Source organism: Bactrocera latifrons, unplaced genomic scaffold, assembly GCF_001853355.1.
Source record: "Bactrocera latifrons isolate USDA-ARS-PBARC rearing strain unplaced genomic scaffold, ASM185335v1 scaffold_760, whole genome shotgun sequence".
Classification (NCBI taxonomy): domain Eukaryota; kingdom Metazoa; phylum Arthropoda; class Insecta; order Diptera; family Tephritidae; genus Bactrocera; species Bactrocera latifrons.
Window position 1 is genome coordinate 47172 of NW_017537446.1, and position 24654 is coordinate 71825.

Here is a 24654-nt window from a genome sequence, read left to right on the forward strand (position 1 = left end):
AACTGCGAGTTTATTTTCATTTTTTCACCAAGCACGATACTTATTTCTCTGAATATGGTCTTAGTAACTTCCTAACATATAACGGAACTTTTTTGCATACCGTTATACAAATGAAAAKCTAATTCGGTGAATTTATTTTCAGAAACGTAGTTTTGCTATGCAGTGGCTTAATTATGTGAGCACAAGTGTATATGAGCGATTGGACGGAAAGCGAAAACTTTAACACGCGATTTCTCGGTTTTTCACTCTTACGAATTTTCCTAATTGATAGAAAAAAACTAAACGTCGTGTAGAATTGGGGCAAAGTTTATTATCTTTGGCATTAAATTATCTTCTAGTTAAACTAAGAAAATTCAAGTTTGAAAATATTTTTAAGGGGTCATATACAGTAAAGATTTTAAAAAAATCTGAATATATATATATCTGAGTATACACACACAAAATTTCAAGTCGATCCGACGAATATTTTCGAAGTTATAGACACATTAGTGAAAAAAATTAACTGCATGTAAAGTGCTTTCAAAACTTTAATCTCGCTTTTCTCGAAACGGTGTTTTCAAAGTCGGTGAGCAAGATTTCTCAGAAAGGGCTGAACCGATCGGTCTGAAATTTTTACACAAGCTTCTTAACTATATTTTTTTAGTAATTAATCGAAGGATTTCGCCATCCGATGAAAATTTCTTTTTTTTTATAAACAATTAAAGACCCGAATTTTGGTCGAAAATCGAACCTTTTGCTTTGAGTAGCCGCAATTTTGTAAAAAAATTATTTTGCTAATTCCTACAATCAATCACTATATTATTTATTATATTTATTTGGTTTTTGCATTTTAAATGATCCAGTCCAGAGATATCGTGTTCACCGCAAGAGGCCTTTCTTGCGGACCTCTACGAAATTGGCAATATCAACGTTCCCGATAATTATTTTTGGCAATAAAAAATATGTGAATATAGTAGTTTAAGGTCATAATACACCTGCCAAGTTTCAAATCAATAAACCAAATAGTTTACTTAGAAGAAATTCTTGGAAAATGCCTTTTTTCCGACCTCCTAACTTTATATAACCCCTTAAACAACACAAAGTTTTGGTCAAAAAGCACTTTTTTAATTTTTTTAAATATCTAAAATTTTACACTTGTTTTGGAATCTTTTTGTTTAACTATAAGATAAATTATTAAAAAACATGAATCTCTTTAAATTTTTTGTTTCCGATAGAAATTGCGACCTGCATCCTGCCCGCCGTCCGACAGATGCACATCCCAAAAATCCAAAGATTCCGTATCCAAAAAAATTTGTGAATGATGTTTAAATATATAACTGTAAGCCCCAGAAGTTCCGCTTTAATCGCTTATTTCTTTCCTTCTCAAAAAAATCCTAAAAAAAAAAATCGATTTTTTGAAGCCTCTTAACCAGGTTCCTTCTTTAAGCTACGATTTTGGTCGTGTTTAATTTTTTTCAATCTGACAATTTTTTCATCTACTCTTTCCACTATTTCATATTGGATAGTCAGAAAATCTTTCATTTGTTGCCACGTTGGGCACTGTTTTCGTGATGAGAGCGACTGCTCCCACAAAAGAAACGATTTTTATGGTAATGCTGCGGAGCATATATTTACCAGAATAGTGCCTCAGCTTTCTGTGGGGATATTTGGTGTCGATAGAATCGACAAGTAATTTGAAACAGTGGATTCTAGTTTGAGGAATTCTTCACTTGTTTCTTTCTGACTTTTCGTTACTTTTTAATCGACCACTACTCTTTCGTTTCCGTGTCTAGCTTTTAGAGCTTCCCAAGCCAAATTGAAATTATCGTCATTCAATGCAAACTGTTTGACTATTACACCATCTTGACCTTTGGTTTTGTATCTGAGGTGATACAATTTTTGCGCTTGTGATAACTTAGGATGGTTTATCTTTCACTTTTTTCGTAATCTTGACAATTTCACTCCACGAAAACCGCCTACTGAATGAACCCTTGCATAGCTTACGATAGAACAATGCTCTGTAAGCTTACAAAATACACCAGACTACATAAGGCAAAAAACCGCCCGTTAAAAAATGTATATAATGGGAAGCATATATGAAATGTTGCCTATGCAACATCGGGCATGAAAGGGTTAAAATATTGCATGATTTGTATTTAGGTACACCCTAATACTTGGACTTATATATATTTTTTTTTTATAGTAGGAGGAAGCTTCGAAAGCCTGAGTGCGGGACTTTAATCCGCTAAACCTAATCTCACCCTTGGACTTGTATGTGAATACGTATGTGCTTATATTTTGTGCAATTGAGAGCTCGTTAAAGAGATCAATTCCTTAATATGTACAGATATATGTATATACATACATATTATGTTATACCCGAGACAGACATGTAGTAACAATACCATATATGGTACAAATACCATATGTGTGTTACCAAAAACTAGCAAAATACCGTATTAGCAATGTAGTAATTTGCTGATAACAATACTATAATGTTTCATTGTGGTATTTGTATAAAGAAAACTAAAGAAATAGGTAACAAACTTTGCCAAAAGCTATTACACAAAATCTCTTCGAAATATTCTGTCAAAATGACTTAAAAAATTAATTATTGAAATGGAAAACAAAACATTTTTCACAATTTTTCTTCCTGAAGGCAGGAAATGCCTCATTTTATGTGATAATTTTACAGAAACTATAACGAATTTTTGCTATGAAACATTCGTCATACACACTTTCGCTGACACACTGCGTCGTCATCACCCGGTCCGCTTCGCTACCGCATATATACTTATATTGGATCGCCGTTGATCTGGTGTTGAATATTTCTTCTGAACCACGAATAATTTTGATTGAGAATTAAATGTGTCTTAAACTTGATTCTCATGTTCATTATGGTGACAAAATTTAAAAAAGTGCAGCAAAACAGTGCGGTACACAAAACAGAGCAAATGCTCAGTAAAACAATGAATACACACATAAAACGAAAGAAAAAATTCCGACAACATAAACAAAGGTGCAGTGAATTGCCGAAATATATGTATATACAGTGGTGGTCTTATAATTAGAAACGACTTTGCTGCTTATAGTTTTCTTAATTTATTTTAAATTAGATTGCCACAATAAAACTATAAATTGAAACCAATAAAGTTACGCATTTATTTGAGTTTCACAAAAAAAAAAAGCAACAACATTAATTCTATTTTTAAGAAAATGAGGTAAATACATACAATACAAAACTAAGTGCGTGTATGTAAAAAGCAAAAACAAAAAGCCCATCGAGTTGAACAAATCAATAATTACAAACCGGGCGCGAAACCTAAAAAGTAAAATATAAATGAAAAGTAATAAACAATAACCAGGCGCGGATAAACATATTTAAATGCAACAACACGCACAAGGAGCCTAACAGCAAGCGGATGGATGCATACGCAAAGGAATTGGAACAAAACGAACAGGCATACTATACATATCATTTTGCCCTAAAAAACTAGTTAAAGTGAGCGTATTTATTCATGTACTCTAACTTTATTATGCACGTATGTATGTATGTATGTAAAAATTGGTGGTTTATACATATGTATATGCAATTAACGATGAAATAATGATTAGTTAACAAACATTTCGGGAAAACCTGGAAACCGTCTGCCATTATATATATTGACGTATATAACTAACTAATAACTTATTAACTATTTATGCCTGTCTCTTATACACATCTAGATGTGTATAAGAGACAGGCATTATATACAGCTAATAAATTATATAACTAACTAATAACTTATTAACTATTTATGCCTGTCTCTTATACACATCTAGATGTGTATAAGAGACAGGCATTATATACAGCTAATAAATTATATAACTAACTAATAACTTATTACCTATTTATGCTTAGCAATACCTATTTTGTTTAAAAAACACCCGTAAGCACTATTGCACTAAAGAAATAAGCAGAGGCAAATAAAAGGACAACTGAAAATATAATTTTTTTTTCTATTCCGTTTTCGCGTCCTCTCTCTACTGGGAAAGAATATAAGTACACGGTATACAAATCTGCCTATGCTATACCCTACATACATTGGGTCAATTAATTATAACAAAATTATTAAAAAAGTAATCTTTCATTTTGGAATTAAATAAACGATTTGTAGAAATTAACAATACAACAAATTGTTAAAACAAATACATAATATATTAAAATTTAACAAAAAAATAAACTAAAACGCAGCTTAGCATAAATAAATAATTGAACATAAACATATTCGTACGTACATATTTACATTTTCAAAGTCCACATTGGCAAATATCCGGCAATACCTACTTTCATAAGCACATACATACATACAGCCTTGGCCAAAAGTATTAGGCACCCCATTAAAATACAAGTATTCTCAAATGTGGCTATCAAAGTTACCACTTCTTTTTGTAAATGCCTTACATGGGTGTTTAACTGTTGATTAAACGAATAAATTCGGTAATATTAAAAGTCATAGCACTCTGGGTAAGCTAAAACTAAAAATTGTAATTTTTACGAAAATTCATAAAATATTTTTGCATTTAAAATTTGAAAGTGAAAGTGTAAATTACATTTAGTGAAAAGTTACCAATCTTACAAAAACAGTTCATATTTACCGAAATGCCTAAAAAAGTGTAATTAGTTACGATGATAGAGTTAGAATTCAAGTTTTAAGTGAAGAAGCCGTGGCTATCAGAAAAGAATAGGAAAAATCGTTTGGAATGGGCTCGCCGATACCAAAATTTCCCGGAAGAAGATTGGTCGAATGTTCTGTGGTCTGATGAATCAAACTTCGAGGTAAGCTTAGTTTAGATCGTCTTAAAGAATTAACAGCCATAGCTTCTTACCCTAGAGCAATTTTGAAGACATAATACAAATCTTATGAAAACATTATTTTTTCTATAGATATTTGGAACCTCTGGTGCGACGTTCGTGAGGCGACGGGTTGGGGAAGAATATCAGCCAGATTGCGTGGTACCCACTGTTAAGAATATTATGATCTGGGGCTGCATGGCTGCTGATGGTGTCGGCGAAATGCTCGTTTGCGAGGGTCGAATGGACAGTCAAAAGTACATAAATGTATTAGAAGCTGTTTTACTGCCTTCGTTAACGCGCATTTTCGGCGATACTAATTTAGACGGGGTTCAATTTCAGCAAGACAATGCTCCTTGTCACAAATCAGCGACTACGATGGGTTGGCTTGAAGATAACAAAATTGTTTTGTTAGATTTTCCTGCACAGTCTCCAGATCTTAATCCCATTGAGCACATGTGGGCTATTTTAAAACGCAAGTTTAAGGAACACAGTGTAACATTAAAAACTTCCTTAAAGAATGCTTTAATTAACGAGTGGTACGCTATAAGTGCGGACGAATGTGCAAAGCTTGAACGCAGCATGCCTAAGAGAATTGCTGCCGTTATTAAATTGAACTACTAAATATTAATGATATTGTCACTAATTCATTGTATTTTCACTGTTTTACTAATAAAACTTCATTATTTCACTTGTTAAAACAAAAAATTCAGTAATTAGTGGGGTGCCTAATACTTTTGTCCAAGGCTGTACATAAAAGTCCAAGTATTAGGGTGTACCTAAATACTAACATAAGAACATAAAAAGTGTTAAAAAGTTAAAAGTGCGGATATTTTCAAACTTTAAACTAAAATATAAATAAATAAAATCGTTTAGCAAGTACATAAGAAACGGTAATAATAAAAAATAAAGAATCCGTTTTACACGAAATATTATACGTTTTATACTGAGACAAATTTAACTTATTTTGGCAAATATTTTACTATACAGTAAACACAATGAATAATAATAAAAATCAAWATACACCTGCAGGAGCTACACACTCAAACCAGGCTTCTAAATTTATTTCAGAAAGTGACAGGTTAACAAAATACTGCACTAGATTTGCCTCTTCACCGATTCACGAAAACTCAGAATCGTTATTAGAAATAAAAAGCCAAAATCTTAAAAACTCCACATCCGAGAGTAGGAATGCTACAAATAGACAGTCAAAAGGCAAGTTCTGGCATCCACCTCGAGGTGCCGCCATGTGACACAGAAACATTCTATGGAGGTTATGAAGAATGGCCGTCCTTCCGGGACATGTTTGCAGCTGTTTACATCAACCATCCTATATTATCACAAGCACAAAAGTTGTATCACCTCCGATACAAGACAAAAGGTCAAGCAGGCGTCATAGTAAAACAGTTCGCCCTTAATGACGATAATTTCAATTTGGCTTTGGAAGCTCTAAAAGCTAGATACGAAAACGAAAGAATACTGGTCGATAAACGAACACGTAACGACACTAATGAACTTGGCAAAAGTTAAGAAAGGAATAAGTGTAGAATTTGTAACACTACAATCCACTGTTTCTAATTGTTTGTCGATTCTGTCGACACGAAATATTCCCACAGCCAGCTGGGACCCAATTCTGGTAAACATTTGCAGCGCCACATTATCAGAAAAGTCGTTACTTGTATGGAGCAATCGCTCTCATCACGAAAAAAGTGCCCAACGTGGCAACAAATGAAAGATTTTCTCACCACCCWATATGAAATTGCGGAAAGGGTAGAAGAAAAAACAATCGAAACTAAAAACATTAAGCACGACCAAAATAGAAGCTTAAATAGACCCCAAGCTAAAAGMAAAAACAAATCAAATCGAATTTTTAACAAAATACAAGCGTTCACATCCGAACAGAGAAAACATACGTCATGCGAACCATGCACAAGAGGGCATAAGCTTAAAACTTGCGAAAAGTTTAAAACATTAAATATTAACGAAAGGAACAACTTTGTCAAATCAAAAAGACTCTGTACAAACTGCTTGTCCCATGAACATAATCTTAAAAATTGCAAATGCAAATTTAACTGTTTATATTGTCATAAAAGATACAATTCAATGCTTCATAAGAGCAGATATCTTATCTCAGCTCAAAGGAGCGCATATACAAAAAGAACCAAGGGTTTAATTACAAAAGCAAATCCCGAAAGCCAAAATACTAAAAATTGCCAAGAGGCACCATGCTGCTCAAAGGCACATAAATCTCAAACGGTGCTTAGCGAAACACAAAATGGACTAGTTACAGAACCAACTCAAGTTGAGTATATTAACCACAGATACCTTAATTCACAATTAAGGAAATGTCAAAAGTTAAGGAATCTTCCCCCCATAACTACTCAATCAAATAATGGCTGGTACGTCGTACGACTACCACTAGAGCCACAATTTCCCAATACTCCACAAATCAGTATAAAAAACAATGTCAGAGTTACCTCTGACAGTCCAAATTATTAAAAGCACATACAACTTTTCGGCCTCGCAGGATGGCTTTCGCCAATAATGAAAGGAAAAAAAATAGTCTGAACAAAACCAAGAGCGGTGACAGGCTACTAAACGCCAAATTAGTGCACACGCCCTTAAACATAAAATATAACATAGTTGTATCAAAAAGTCGAAAAATCGACACTTTGATACATTTTCAAAAATAAATAAAATCTCTAAAGGAATCCCAATGCGATACAGTGACGCACCCACACTTAGAAAAGGCAAAGGCCGCCTTTATCGTATCTCTCCAAGCGCTTCTCATATGGGTGGGTTATGAGAATCAGCTGTGCAAAGCATCAAATTAATTATGAAGAATTCTCTACTCCACTAGTCGAAGCCGTTCTCCATTCACGGGCATTCATCGCAAGTGCCCTCTAATTTCATAACCCTAACTCCAGGGCTAAAGAGTACCCATTCTGGCCATATCTGAGCCAAGTGTGGAGTTACTATCCTTTATAAACCGATAACAAAGAAAAGGCAAATAATAAACAGCTAGTTTACMAAGCCGAAGGCAAAGAAATTGTTAATAACCGCCAATAAAAGGATATTTCAATATGACCCGTTCATACATATTGAAGTTACTTATTTCAAACCCCATTTTCGGCCTAAATGCATTGAACATCACATATTTAAAACTAGGCAAAAAATTTGCCTAGCGGGCCCAGTATGTTTAAATGACTTAAGCATCTCCCTACATTTATACACCACTCTGCCTGGGAAAAGTTGGCGCACCCTAGCACCACCACACTCAGCCAGCGATCACTGCACGACGACACCATACACCATCAACCTCTCAAAAAGGAATTGGATCGCTTACGGACAATGCGCAGGTCAACATTCGTCATACACACTTTCGCTGACACACTGCRCCACGTCGTCATCACCCGGTCCGCTTCACTACCGCATATATACTTATATTGGATCGCCGTCTGATCGCCGTTGATCTGGACATCGATTTTATATTCATATGATTTTATACATATTTTATATATATATGAGTGGACTTATAATTTCCTTTTGAATATTCCTTCTGAACCACGAATAATTTTGATTGAGAATGAAATGTGTCTTAAACTTTATTCTCATGTGCATTTTTTTTCGTTAATCAAGGGGACTTAGTGCGACAGTGGGGGAATTATTAAAACAAATGAAACAACTATAAAGTAAACAATGTACATTGCTAATGTTGTTGATATGAACATACATATGTATGTATATATAGTATGTATATAAAAACTATGCATAGAGAAGTAAGAAAGGATGCATGTATGTATGTGGTTTTTTTCTCTAGCTTTGTGTCTTTTTTAAGTTTATGCATTTGCTTATTTGGTTTTTACAATCCTGCTTATTGTTTTGTTAACCAACAAGTAACAATTTACCATTGCTGGAAATTTATGACAAGCTAATACTTCAATATTGGTTGCTTTTGTTAAGCGATTGTGTTTGAATACACAAAGGAAAGCTTAAATTATAGGCATTCGATAAATATTTTATTTATGTTTTTAAATATTTGGGTATACATTTGTATCTATTATGCCAACAAGTTTTCTACAAGTTAAACCCGTAAATTAAAACAGTTTGTTAACCGTATTATATAAACGGATGTGGTGTTACATACATATGTGCATTTAATAAATTAAAGGACCACTTGGTAGTCTTTTCAATGGCTTTTAGGTGTATGTATGCAATTATGTGGGTGTTGTTCCAATCTCCAGACCTTTTTTCCTGAAGGTTTCCAGTTGCTTATGAGTATGCCTTCTTTTTTTATTGTTTTAAAAATTCGTGCGGTTTTGTTTGTGTTTTGTTTTAAGAATTCGCGCCCGATGTTCTCTCTGTTGGCTTTTATTTGTTAGAACTGTGTTCTATATTTTGATTTTCCTTGTAATTTGTTTTTGTGTTTATCACTTCACCTTTTCTGTATATACAAACATATATTATATGCTATATACTGCACTCCACTTTCTTTTGTTCCGTTTTTGTTTTTTGTATTACATATGAGTATAGTTTAATTTGTTTTGTTTATTCTGTTTGAGTCACTAAACTTTGTATTTTGCTTTTCTCCACGGCACTTTATGATGTACATATATATTTCACTTTCATTATCGCACTTCGTTTGGTTTTTGTCACCAAAATTATTCTTGTTTTTAATTTGTCTGTTAAAACCCGAAGGTGCCTTTCGTTAAGGCTTGAAGGACCATGTTTAAATCACTTATTGTTAGGATATTTCAAACTCACTTACACCCAAATACAATCACATACAATCAAATTTTAAATATGTTGGAATGGTTTTGTGTTCAATTAAACGCAGGGACAAATTGTTTTTGAGTTGAGATAAAATGTTGCTCGCAGGAACTGGGTTTACACGAAGTTTTTTCCAGCGCGTGGGAGGTTTTGTTATAGTGAATATCCAATCGAATGGTGTTCACGAGGCGTAGTGCAGAACTTAATAGGGCAATTCACAATCTGGTGCAAATGGTCTTGCATATTTGCAATTGCAAAAATGAGTGAGGCATATTGTTGCTTTTACACGAAGAAAATATACAGCGAATTTGCAATTGCAAATATGCAAGACCATTTGCACCAGATTGTGAATTGCCCTAATGTGTCAAAAAGAAATGATCCAATTCCTTTTTTGTCTGCTGATATCTGCAACATCTATTGCAAGGTAATTACGTAAATATTTTACAGAGATCTACATATACAATGTCAAACTGTTCAAAGTCGATTTTCGTGCTGCAGGAGTGCAAAAAAGCCGTACATTTCTTTAAAGAACAGACTGTCGCGACAGCTATTTGCGAAGATGCACATAAATTGGAAAATTACAAAATAGCGGACTGTACTTTTATTGACGAATCAAAGTTCAATATGAAAAGTTCAGACGACTCGAATCACATTATATTACTGACGCGGTGAATCACGCAATGACTAGTGTGAGGTTGTTTTTCACGTCATGGAATAGGATCAATTCGTCATATCAGTATTATGATTGTCAGATTCATGTATAAAAAGGGCAGTACAATCATCTCATCTAAATCCCATATTTCCCTATGGGAAAATATAAGTCGAAAAATTAGACGTGGAATTTGTAGAAATAAGGACGGTTTATTTATACAAGTAAAAAAAGCATGGAAAAGCATTTCTGGCGACACAATAAATAAATAAATTGTTTTCATCCCTAACCGATGCGAAGCTTTTTTGAAAAATAAGGCATAATCAACCAAATATTAAGAGCAATCATAAAATTCGTTTTGTTTTGTCGCACCAGAATTTTGGAGTTTTTCATATTTGAATTATGTATTTTTTTTATAAGTTAATTTATTGTCCTTATATTTGAAAAGAAACTTGTTCCTTTTTATGTTTTTATTTAAACAACGCCTGTCATTCTTACTTTTCACTGCGTGGCACCAATTAAAGATTCCAGGCCCTTCTCCAGCTGCTCTTTCCCAGGGATTGAAGGTCTTCCTCTTCATCTGCTTGCCCCGTCGGGTACTGCGGAGCTGGAATGATTTTGTCCATTCGGATGACAAGACCTAACCAGCGTAACCGCTGTCTTTTAATTCGCTGATCTATGTCAATATCGTCGTATGTCTCATACAGCTTATCGATCCATCGAATGCAATTTTCACCGTGGCCAATGCGCAAGGAACCATAAATTTACGGCAGAACCTCTCCCGAAAACTCGTGACGCCTCCATGTAGCAGGCGGGAATAATGAGTGGCTTATAGAGTTTGGTTTTTGTTCGTCCAGAGAGGACTTTACTTTTCAATTGCTCACTTAGTCTGAAATAGCACCTGTTGGCAAGAGTTATTCTGCGTTGGATTTCGAGACTTACATTGTTGCTGCTAATATTGGTTCCAAGATAGACGAAATTATCGACGACTTCGAAGTTTTGAGGCATGCTTTCGTCCGACCATATTTTACAAAGATGCTGATGTATGCTTCTTATCTGCTCTTCACCGCCGTATTTAAATAGCTCGATCGGCAATCTATCGGTCTCCGTCTTTTTGTTGTTCTTCAGACGGGTAATTGCTATTCGAACTTCTACATGATCCCGCAATTGGACACTGCTCCACCGTTAACGATTTTAAAATCGGATTCATCATCTCCTGGTGTTATGCTTTCACTGCCATTCAGAGAAGTTCCCTCCATAATTAAGTATGCTCTGAGGATCAGTCATCAGATCACCTCTGGTGGTTCTACAAGAGTATGCTCCGGTCTTGAAAGCTTCTGTTAGTCGTCGCATCTTTTCGTAGAATTTTCGAGCATTACCCCTGTCAGCCAGCTTGTGAATACTCGGCCTCTCTCTCGTTATTTGTCTGCAAATGCGTCTCACTTCCCTCTTCGATATCTATACCATTCCGCATGTGTTGTGGTCGATTGTAACTTTGCGAGGTAGGCAGTCTGTTTTCTCTCCGCTGCGACGAGGCACTACTCATTATGCCAGCTGTTCCTTTGTCAATGGTTTTGTTAGAATTATTGTATTTGTTGTTGTAACGAACACCCAATTCCCGTTAGTATGGTAAGAACTAGATAAATTGTCATTTGCGTCATCTAACGAATCCAGGAAACGTACTGCTTCACGGTCTGTAATCTCTCTGGATTTAATATGCCAGGGGCTATTCTGGTTAAGTAGGAGTTTAACTTGCTACAGTATCCAGAACGAAGCTGCGCAAGGGTCACTTTTGTTTCTCACGGCAACTAGAACTCTTGGTAATGGGTGGGACTTTGACACCAAGTATGGTGAAGGTCTTATTGGCTTCATTGTGAGTGGTGGTCAGTGGTTGTTGAAAGTTAGTTGCGTTCGAAATCGCGTCGGCGTTGATGTCGACGTAGTTGAGGAATGACTTCTTGGGTTCCCCGTTTCTGCTCCAAGCAGGGGGTTGGAGGGATGATTTTTGTGAATGCACCCCAGTAGGAACTGACATCAAAAGACATTCTGTCGTAGTCTGGAGTGGAGTATTCTGACAAGTTTGAATCTTCCTCGTCTGCGTTTGATTGCATCCACTTCTGACAAGTTAGCAGCTTCCTCGAGCTCGTTTTACTGCATTCAGGCGACAATATTGGTGCGGCCTCGACGGAAGCGAAGGACGATGTGATCAAAGATGGATTCTATAAACGCTTGGAGCGTACCTATGAGAGCTCTCCGCCACGATATCAAAACCATGGCAACTTTGATGCCATAGTGGGCAAAGAAGGTATCTTTGGCTCAGCTGTCGGTAAATTCAGCCTTCATGATGAAACATCACCAATGGGGTGAGACTGATCGACTTCACCGGAGCCCCACATATGGTTATCGGTAGTACTAGCTCCCAGCAAAGGAAAATTCACCATGCTACTTGGCTTTCTCCGGATCGAAAAACCACCAACCAGATCGATAATGTTGTGATAGGTAGAAGACACGTTTACAGTGTTTTAGACGAGCGTACGCTTCGAGGTTCTAACATCTACTAGGACCACTATCTTGTTCTAACAAGGATAAAAACGAACGTCAGCAAACACATGAAAGGTTCGCCGGCGAGAAGCTGCAATCACAACACAATAGCCGGTTTTACGTTACCGGAATTGACCGGATTTTATCCGGTCAAGGGCTGTTATTTCTGAGAGCTAATCCCGTTTTCGATTTCATCGTCACTCTCTTTTTCACTCAATGTGCGATTTTGATTAGGATTAGAAGCAGTTTAGGAAAGTTTATGAGATTTTTCGAGATGTTTCATTAATCTAGACGTACTATTATTATATTTTAATTGCTTTCCACATTGGTGACACTGAACATTCGACCCGTTGTTTATTTTTTTAAAGTAAATCCATACAGCGCTAGGCGCCATTTTAATAAATTTATCGTCAAGAATTAAGAATCGCGTGTTTTCTTGCGCTCGTATGTCGTATGTATGCGAATTCCACCTAATGTTTTTTTTTTGTAACGGTTAATCAATTTGTATATGTCAAACAAAAGTTTACCGCCCAGGACTGTATCTTTTTGCATGCAAAATTTAAGAAATTCTTGAAGCGTGTTTAACACTTGTTAACAAAAAAAAAAAAAATTACATAACAAATAACATTTCAGTAAAATTAAAATTTAAGAAACCTACAAAGTAATTCAAAGTACATAATACCTATTAAAGTGCTGCCCTTCAAACTTTAACATTTATATGTAGCTTAAATGCTAACACTAGGTTTTTGTGTTAGCACTTAAGCTAACCATGAAAGTAGCAAAAAAAAGTGTTACACAACACCCTAAGATTTTCTAGAGTTGAGTATATGTATGTAAACAAAGCAAAAGTTTATTACTGTATATACTGTGGTATGTATAACTTGAAACTAGTCACTTAATTAATAGTAAAGTCGAATGTCAGGAACCGATTCTTAATCGACTTGGACTACTCAAGATCGATTCCGAAAAATCGATTTTTTACGAGAAAACTCGATTCTCGAGTAGAATACTCTTACTCGTCTCCTGGGTGGAGGTTCGTCCTCTTCGGAATCCGTAATAGCATTTCTGTAGTTCATGTCCTTAGTCGTCGCTGTTGTTGTTGTTGTAGTTGTTGTTGAGTTATTGTTATCGTTAATTTTTGGTCCCACGAGTAGCCCGGAAAGGGTTGGTCACTCATCCGCAGAGCCGGTATGCGGAGAGTAGGCTTTTTATATGATCGTAAAACCTAGGGTTTATTCATTCATATCACTATTGTGGGAATTATGAGGTGTCTCTCTTAGTTCGTAAGATTAGAGTGCGTTTCCTTTTCGATGCACACTTTATTCTTACTTAAGCCCCTTCGCCACGACAAGTCGACCAACTTCAAAGAGGCTTTACGCAGTAGTTTTTGAATTTTCAAAACTATTCATTCAACCCCAGTGTTTAGTTGTATTCCTTTTGTTCACCCTGATGTCGGTGAAATACTCACTTTCACTTGCACTTGCACCTGGAATGTTTAATTCGCAAATTTTTTTTAAATAAAGGGAAGAAGTATTTCACTTTCAAATAATTAACTTTTATTTTTTCTTCTTTTTTTATAAATGCTTATTTTGTATTGGCACAATTCATTTCTTGTAAAAAATTTTATTAGTGTTATTTGGTTTCACTTAACAATTTTTAAACTTTTATATAGCGTTGCTTCGACGAACGTACCGATGGCGAAAACCTTCGAGGTCGGGGGTAAAAACAATAAAAGCAACCATTCCGATCTGACCAATCCTTTTGTATCGGTTGTGGGTGCTAAAAAAAGCGAAGTGTTGGTGTGTAGTGTGGTTGGTATGATGTGTAGCTGTGGTTGTGTGGATGATATGATGTGTTGCATTGGGTTGTGTGACCTTTTGGTATGTTGTGGTGGGTTTTGTGCGATGAGTGCTGCGGGGATGATATGTGCGACGTGGCAAAATATCGCAAGTCCAGATGTCGCATAAACACTTAGAAATCTTTTAAATTCTGTAACATTAGTTGGTCGCTCATAATTTTGTTTTACGTTAGTTTTACTTTGGCATGGAGTTAATCTATTCGGGGATATTCGATGTCCAAGAAATTTATTGTCGTTTTCAAAAAGTTGCATATTGAAATAAAGCAAATTAGCTCCTTTTAAACTTCTAAAACTGTCGTAAGTCGAATCATTTCTTTGTACATATTATTGCAGATAAGTACACTCCCGCTCATAAAAAAAAAAACGATTTGAGTTTATGTTTACATGGTGTCTTTTAATAAAAATTAAGTCCTGTGGAGATAATATCTTTTTAAAATACGTTTAAATAAAATATTTAATGAGCTGTTTAAGCCATTTAACTCATACTTTTAAATAATTGTTTATTAGCGAAAATTAAAATACTCCGTTAAACAACTAAGTTTACTATTATGGAATGGAGAATGGAGAAAACCATATAGAACAATAAAGTTTTTAAGCAAAAAAAAAAAATTTAAAAACTTGTATTTAATACTTTTAAAGTGTTTTTTCTTATATTTTGATTTTACACAAAAATTTACTTTTTCTTAATAGTGGTTGTGTGTGTGGCCGCCTTTTGCCTTTATAACACCTTGTAGTCGGTTGGACATACTTTCGTATAATTTTTTAATTATGTCTGAAGAAATTCCATTATACCAACAAAATCCAACAATGTCCTTGAATGCTTTTTGCTTTATGACGTCGAATTGTGTTCTTCATAATTGCCCACAAGTTCTCAATAGTGTTGAGATCAGAGCTATTTTTAGGTCAAAGTGAAAAGTTTATTTGCAATAATTAGTTTGTAGGGAACTTAAAAACTATTATGCTTAGTAGTACTCTGAACACATTGAATACTGTATCGTTCATTGCATCTACGACGAACCATGACTTCAGAATCTGGTCCAATTAGGTTTATTTTGCTTTCGTCTGAGAAAACAATACGACTTCATTCATTTCCTAACTAATTAGCTCTTTCTCTGCACCAACTTGGACAGGTAAGGCGGGAATTTTTGCTGTAAGAAGCGGAGATTTTTCATCTACTCGGGCATTCAAATTATTTTCTTTCAACCGACGTTTCGTCTTCCTTCTACGTCTGCTTCCAGGCTGGTGGAAGACTATCAGTTTTCAAATATATTTCCCAAAACCTCCTCACTGATAATTCGTTACAACCAACTTTTTGAGAAATAGCAAATTTATCATCTGTTAATTTTTAAACATACTAATAAATATCTATTTTCTGCTTCACTTTAATTTGACTTACTTCGCCAATTACTCAAAATTTAATATTACATTCAATTAAATTTTTGTACTTTAACTCCAACAAACATTTATAAATGAAAATTGACTAACATTTGATAACGGAATTTTGTGTAAAAACCCAAAAAATTCCACAACTTCAAGGAAATTTTCGATAGGCTTTTTCTATGAGCGAGAGTGTATACATTCATATAATCATATACATAATGATGTTAAATTCATAGGCCAAAAATAAAAGTTTGAAATTTGCCACTGCTTGTGTCAAAGCTATTTCTTAATACACTAATAAAACTAACAGTAAATATATTTTTGCTCTATCCCATTCGTATGGCCTACGAAAAGCGAGTGAAGTGAGACAATAAAAACGCGCGGACTGTGCAGTGAAAATCCGTTCACCCTGATTTGCTAATTTTGTTCTCATTTTCAGCAGTTAAAAACAAATTTGCCGAAGAAAAATGAGCAGGTACATAAAATAATTTAATATAAAAGTAAGGTACAAAATTGTACTTGTCTTTTCGATTTAATTGTCCACTTGCGTCCGTCACCTGATTTTTACAGGGGAAAAGTTGGGTCAAAATTACTGTCAAAACTTGGAAGAAAACATTGGATACCACAAAAAACGCGTCCACTTTACACAATGTTTGTCGCAAGCATGTCGCGTGGCCTGATTTAGCGAATTTGCGTTTTCACGCTTTTCGCTTACGACTTTATACGAAATGCGGAAAGAAATCGGACACCCATAGTGAAGTCACGTTTGCAACAACGAACGGCATTGCTTTAGGCTAAGTTTTAAGCTTGCTTAGCTTGCTTAGCTTGCTTGCTTTTGTAAGTAGCGCAACAGGTTCAGCCAACGCTAACCATTATTAAAAAGATAAAATAAACAAAACACTAATCGAAAACGTATTAATTTGTATATGAAGATATCGGAATAAAATTTACACAAATAGTGTCTTTAAGGTGTTTCACCTAATGACTGAACCTTGTCGAAATCAGATTCTAATGTTTTTTTTTTTTTTTTTTGTGAACTTCAGTGCCCATAGACGATTTTTACTGACAATATCGGTCAATCTCTCAATGCTGTCAGAAACAATGATATCGCCAAATTCCCCGCAATCGGTTCAGTCTACCATTGACGGAAGAGTGAAGGGAAGGGTAAATTTCTACACAAAAATTATTTTAGTAGTAATTTAATATGTGATCACGTGCAACCTGTGGCTACAAAGCATAATGTATTTGTTCACCTAACGGTTGTACGTATCAACTAAAACTAAGCAAAAAAGATATGGGGTTATTTAGATATAAATGATCAGGATGAGGAGTAAAGTGGAAAACTGAGTTACTGCCTGTCGATCTTATGACTAAAAATTTAGACATTTTGCTAATACTTAGTAAGCGAGTTTCTTAGTACAAAAAAATTACGAGTTCGTACATGGGGGTAATCGAACCACAGCAATGCCCAAAAATCACCATTAACCGAAAACCTACAAAGTGCCATAACTAAGCACTAAATTAAGCTGTAATTTAGCACAGGGGATCGCAGTAGAAAGGAGCACCTGTGGGTAAAAAATTAAAAAAAATTGGGCGTGGCCCTGTCCTATAATATGTTTAATGTATCTGTTTATATGCTTAAAATATCTCCTAAACAACTGAAGCTATAACTACCAAATTTGCTAAACTCGAATATTATAAGAACTCTAACATTGTGAAAATAGATGAAATCAGAAGATATCCCCGCCATATCCCATATAACTGTCATGTTCAAAACTACTAAAAGCGCAATAAATCAATAACTAATTACGATAGCGCATTCATCATTCTTTGTAAAATATGGTCGGACGAAAGCATGCCCAACGATTGGAATTTAAGTGTGCTCTACTCAATCTACAAAAAGAGAGACCCCACAATCTGTGCCAACTACCGTGGGACAAGACCCCTCAACATCGTGTACTATTTCGTTCTATTGAGCGTACCAGCCACCAGTGTGATTTTAGACCTGGTCGATTTCAAAGCTGCTTTCGACAGCACGAAAAGGAGCTGCATTTATGTCGCGTTGTCTGAATTTAGTATCCCCGCAAAACTAATACGGCTGTGTAAATTGACGTTGAGCAACACCAAAAGCTCCGTCAGGATCGGAAAGGATCTCTCCGAGCCGTTCGATACCAAACGAGGTTTCAAACAAGGTGACTCCCTATCGTGCGACTTCTTCAACCTGTTGCTGGAGAAAATAATTCGAGCTGCAGAACTTAAGCAGGTACAATCTTTTATAAGAGTGTACAGCTGCTGGCGTATGCCGATGATATTGATATCATCGGCCTCTTAGTTCTGCTTTCTCGAAGGCGAGACGAAATATATCCTGCCATCAACAGTCGACTCTCTTATAATTTTTTCTTATGTTCCCATATAACTGCTACTCAAAAGCAAGAATCATTTTAGGTTTTGTTAAGTTTTTAATTAAAAATTAAATAGCTGTTAAGTTTTTATAATAAGTTATTGAAGTATAAAAAATTTGCTGCAAGTTGCGAGAGTATAAAATATTCGGTTGCATTCGAACTTAGCCTTTTCTTCATTTCAACACTTGCAAGAGTTTAATTATGGTCAATATGCTGGATGTATGCACAGGATGTTTTCAACGCTGCAGCAACAGCTACACCATCATCTTGATTTAACATTAGTTTTAAGAGCTGAATTCTCCTAATAGGTACAGTTTGTCAAGAAAATGTTTTTACAAGCATAGAAGTGTGCCTTTTTTTTCCTAAATACTGTTAATTAAATAAATAAATATCAATATAACATTTAAAATTTTTTACATATCATATATTTATTAAAGAAATACTTATAAAACACGAAAACTGTCGAAAATTTCTGAAGAACAAGTTGAAGTTTTGAATAAAAAAGAAAATAATCCATTAATTTCAGTGTCAAGAAAATCTTTTTACATAAACATTTTAATTAAACAAAAATCGGTAATGTATTAATATAATTAATTTTAATATTTTGTGTGTTGACCTCCAGAATCGATAACTGCCTGTAGTCTGCTTTTCATCGATTTAATTAGTTTTTCTAGGCCATACTCGCCAGGAATTTTCTCCCATTCTTCATTAATATACCGTATCAATTCATTTCGGTTCTTCGGATTTTCTTTTTTAAATGTACCCACAAATTCTCAATGGGGTTGAGATCTGGGCTCTGAGGAGGTGCATCTAATAACCTACCGCAGTTATAAAGGAGCCAAGTTCTTACGTTAAGCGCCGTATGTTTTGGGTCGTTGTCTTGATAAATCTTAAATTTATTTCCTTCGAACCCAAATTTAGACGCACTATTTCGTATGTGGGACCGCAAAATATTTAGATATTGCGTAGCATCCATATGACCCTCAATATAAACAAGATCTCCAACTCCTTTGCTAGAAATACAGGCCCATACCATCACGGAAAGCTTACCGAACTTAACAGTTGGTATAATATTTTTTTCGTTCAAGGCTGTTAAGAGTTGATGCCACACTATCAGGATCCTCGTTATAATAAAGCATAATTTTCGTTTCGTCACAAAAAATACCATCTTCCCAAAAAGCATCGCTATGTGAAATATGACTTGTGGCGAACGACAGGCGCTTTTCTTTGTTTATTTGTGACAATAGCGGTTTTTTTCGTGCAACTCGTGAGGGGTACTTATTTTTTTAGAAGTACTTGGCGAACCGTTTCATGCGATATATCAACACCAGATTCCAATTTAATCTCATTTGCAATTGCTCTTGTTGATATTTAGAGATTATGATACACTTTTTTTTTATTATTTGGCGTTCATTTCGGGCAGATAGTTTTTTAGGCCTCCCTGGCGAATTACGCAAATCCAATCTTCCGTCCTTTTCCGCACGATTAATTATATTATAAACAGTTTGTCTGCTAAGGGAAAATGTTTTTGATATATCTGCAGCACTTTTCCCGTCATAAAAACTTTTATACACTAGCTGAATTATGTCACTGGCCACTCTTTTACCCGGCATTTCAAAATAAAAAAGTACCTTCTAAATTTACAACGTAATTCTTTAATGCTCACTTCAACACTAACTTTTAGCTTTATCGCGATAACGTGTCGCTGTCAACGGTACTTTCTCCATCAATTCAAATTCTTAGGAATSGAAACATTTAGCATTTCTACATAAAACGCTGTTTTTAAAAACATTTTTTTGACAGTGATCTAAGTGGCATATTGTTTTTGTTTTTTTTCTTTACCAAATTTTCGACAGTGCTTATGTTATATGACTGCTTATGCATTACATATATGTTGAGTAAAAAATTAAAGAGCTTTTAAGGACTTAACTTCATTTTATTTACAATGGAAGAGTCAAATCAAACATTTTTGGGCTTGTAAAAGCATTTTCTTGACAAAATGTATATTAGGATGGTATCCAGAAAAGTTAAAATTTTTAGATACTAATGATGGTCCTACTTATTCAACATACAAATTTACACTATCTACTTTAATTGTTATTTTGTCAAGCATTTCTGTAAATAAAGTTATTTATGTTCTCAACATTTTAACACATTATTTAATATAAATATTTTTCAGGGATAAAAGTAGAAATACTGCTAAAGTTACTTGCAGAGTTTGTCTCGAGGATTTCCAGACGAGTATCAATTTTCTGTCAGAGCCAATAGATGTGTATAATGATTGGGTAGATGCTTGTGAAACAGCGAACTAATCCCGAACTTTTAATTGTGTAATCTTATAATTATCTAATGATATTTAACATTTCAAATCAGAATAAAGTTTTATTATTTTATATTATATGATAATATATTTACTCCTTGACTGTACAAATTTTGAAACACCTCTAAAAAGGAAGTATATATAAGTTATGATATTAATACGCTGCCGTATGAATGCAACAGATAAGCTGTAAAGTTCGTAGAAATAAAATTTTAAAATTCGCTTTTATTTTTAAGAATATTTAATCAATAATTATCTTGGGGTCTGAGAACAGGAAAAAATTATGTGCGCCTGATTCGTGGAACATGATGTAAACAAAGGGAATACGAAGGAGGAACACCATCCATACTGTTCAGATTCCGCTCTATTTGAAGTATTTAACAGGAATGAACAGTTAGAGTGAAAAAATCATAGGCCTGTTCGGTTTGTACATTTTTTTTTTTTTGTTAGTATGCATGTTTGCTGTTACAGAGTCGCATTGGAAACGGACTTGTTTTCAACACCCTTCCTTAATGTGATTCTGTTTACATAAAATCTAATTTTAATTCATTAACTTAACAAAATGTAAGTGCTTTGTTTTCGATAGATTTTTTGTTAGTATATCAGCTATCATATTTTCGGTTGAAATGTACTTTAATTCTAAGTCACCACTCTGGGCAACTTCTCTGACGAAATGATATCTGATGTCGATGTGCTTTGACTTCAATTCGCCTATTGCAGACTGATAAACCGTTGCATCCACTTCCTCACACGTTTTCTCCTTTCACCCTACCTGATAACCTGTCTCCAATGGCGTCGTGTTACCCTGCATTGATGTATGCCTTGGCAATATAACAYATCGTCTATGTAAGGAGACTGATTCATTGAAATATCGCCTGTATCGCCATCGCGCTGAATCTGCATRCCCAAAAACATCTGAAGTGGGCCTTTATCAATGCATTCAAACTTGCTTGAGATCATTGTTTTAATTTATATTAAATCAGACTTCTTCTGGCACGTAAATCATCTACATAGATTAATAATAAACAAAGGCTACCTTCTATGTCCTTTTTATACAGTTTTGAGAAAAACCAATTTCACACAGCACCGCGTTCAGTTTGGAGTTCCACTCCCTTCCTGCTTGCTTTAAMCCGTAAATCGCTTTGTTCAATCGTAACTTTTTCGCCACACGTTCTGTCTACATACCCCTCAGGCTGCTTCATGAAGATCACGTCTTTTAACTCGCTGTTGAGATAAACCGTACAAACGTCCATCTGATGCAAGTGTAACTTCAGCTAGATAGTGCGAATATCAAGCGCATCGTTTCATATCGACACACTAGAGGAAATGTTTCGTAATAGTTCATGCCGAACTTCTGAGCGCACCTTTTGGCTACCAAACGTGCTTTGTACCGCTCAACTRCGCCAGTTTTATCTCTTGTTAACTGTGTAAACCCATTTACACCCAATTGCTTGTTCACCCTTTGGTAATTCTGCCACAGTCCACGTGCCATTTGCCACCAATGCCTTATGCTCTTCGTCTATAGCCGCCTGCCAGTATGAAGCATATTTGCCCTCAGTTGTCTCTTTAAACGTCTGTAGTAATGGTATCTCTACAGATTGCACTGCCTGTATAACATTGTAGCTCTTCTCCGGAAGTAATGGTATACCGCTCCGAATAATTCTTGGTCCACCTGGTCCTATCTTACGTTTCTGCTCCAGCTCTGACTCATCTGCACTGCCATGTTCGTCGCTGTCTTCATTGTACATTCGTTTCTTAACTTCACTTCTGCAGGAGATAAATATTTCTTCATTACGATTTGAATCAGCTGGCAAAATTTCTGGTAATTCATCAAAAACGACTTGATCATCTAATTGGATTCGTTGAAATGTTCATAGAACAAAACATCACGTTTTTATGCCGCTGGAAACGGCTGAGTGTGGATTTTATGTTTTTTACACTGCGTACTGTCTGCGAACTTCACATTTTTTATCCAAAACACCATTTTCTTTTGTTAGCTTTATCAAATTGCCATAGTGTGTCCATATCTATTATGCCAAACTTCTGCACTGCACCAAAACACGCGTTGTTAATACACTCAAATACAAACAATCTATTACGTTTTTCTGCTTTTAAAATTTGTTCGCCATTCTGGCTTACGATAGCGTTTTCGTTGTTAAAGCTTACTGTGATGCCACGTTCTACAGCTCGACTTATCGATACAAAATTCCCCTTCATTTGCGGGACATGCAATACGTTCTCCAACCTTAGCTCACAAACATTTGTTTAAACTACAACGTCGCGTATAATGTTGTTGTCGGCCAACATAACATCCTCTGCTTGTGTGACATAATTTGTAAAAAGATTACGTGAGCCGCTCATATGTGTCGGCGCGCCTCAGTCCAGGTAACATCTCGAGTGTTTTAAGTCACCCTCATCTGACCTTGCTAAAACTGTAAACGACCTATGTTGTTGCTGCTATTCTGTCGATTTTTCTTTTATTTTATTTCTGCATTTGTAACATTTGATATAACTCTTCTCCTCTCGCTTTTTCTCCATCGGCTTTGTGGTTGCTTGAAACGCCTGTTTTTCACTGTAATGATCTGTTTTAGATGAACTGCCCCTTCGATCTCCTTCCTCTAATAACTTTAATATCTCAAGGGAAGGCAGGCTATCGCGTGTTTCCATGGCGATCACGAAATTTTCAAAGCTTTTGGGCAAGATTGAAAGTAATATTATTAAGGACACTGTTCTTACTGGTCCATTGGGTTGATGTACCTCTTTTAACTTTTTCCAGGCACTATCTGAAGTTGTGCAGTTTTTTAGATAGCACAATTGCGATGGCTTTACACTCAATATCATCATGGCCAATGCTTTGTTATCGAGCGCATCCCAGCCCTCTGCGTCTGCTGCTGGTATCTGTCCACTGATGACTTTCCACGCTTCTGCATGCACCAGTACGCTGCGCATTTGGATGCTCCAGGTATCGTAGTTACCTTCATCTAATTTTTCAATCTGGTACATGGAACTCATATTACTCATTAAATATTTTTAATTAAAAAAAAAAAACGCGTTACCCACGTGCCTGAGCAGATAATCTGTTGATATTCCGCTTTATTTACAGTTAGTGTGAAAAAATCATAGACCTGTTCGGTTTGTACATTTTTTTGTTAGTATGCGTGTTTGCTGTTACAGAGTCGCATTGGAAACGGACTTATTTTCAACACATACCATACCACCATTTATCAAATTTGAAAATGGTGTAGAAAAAATAAACTTAACCCTTCGACCAAGATGACGCACTAAGTAGGCAAATTATGGTTTCCAACTCAACTGGAATTTATTTGTATATTATTTAGCTTTGTAATTCGGTATTATCGAAATCAACTAAATCCGTGTTGATCATTAGTGCAGTATTTCAGAAGAATATGTATAGAAAATAGAAAACGATTGAAAATAATTTTAAATTATAACAGTAAGTTATTTTGTACAAAAATATATTCTACAAGTAAGGAATATTTACAAATTATGCTACTATTGTATATTTTGCTTCGTGTCCCCAATAGTAACATTAAAATAAATATATTTTACTGAAATAAGATATAAAAGATATGTCTACAAAGTGGCAAAATTTATTATATAGGATGTCACAAGTAAATCGCAAATCCTTACATYAGGTACTAGCTTTGCCCCGCTGTGTTGCCAACGATTTATTAGGGGATGTAGTGGTCCTACCTCAATGCCACTTACCAAGCACTCATAAATTATAATAAGCAAATTCATGAATTTGTAAATTGTAAAGACCACACAAGAATGCATAAGCAAAGCGACATACACAAAAGAGTTTCGCATTACAAACGAAACGAATTGCCACACGCTGTTCCAATATTTGACAATGGCGGAACACATGTAGCAATACATTCAATAATAATATTTTCTATG

General features: G+C 35.2%; 1 protein-coding gene across 3 annotated transcripts in view; it reads left to right on the plus strand.

The window, feature by feature from the left end:
* The window catches only part of LOC108976440 (transcription elongation factor 1 homolog), a 38020-nt gene extending 13375 nt beyond the window's left edge, over positions 1–24645 (plus strand). Inside the window, exons 2-3 of one of the 3 annotated variants that reach the window (XR_001993948.1) lie at positions 23510–23695; positions 23908–24645. Coding sequence is in view for 2 of the 3 variants with exons in the window: in XM_018945544.1 (XP_018801089.1) it covers positions 23510–23642 (133 nt within the window). In the remaining variant the exon portion in view is untranslated. Of the gene's footprint in view, positions 1–20592; positions 20814–23509 lie in introns of those variants that run through there. The other 2 variants (XM_018945544.1, XM_018945543.1) reach the window with 2 other exon arrangements.
* Positions 24646–24654: the final 9 nt, after the last annotated feature.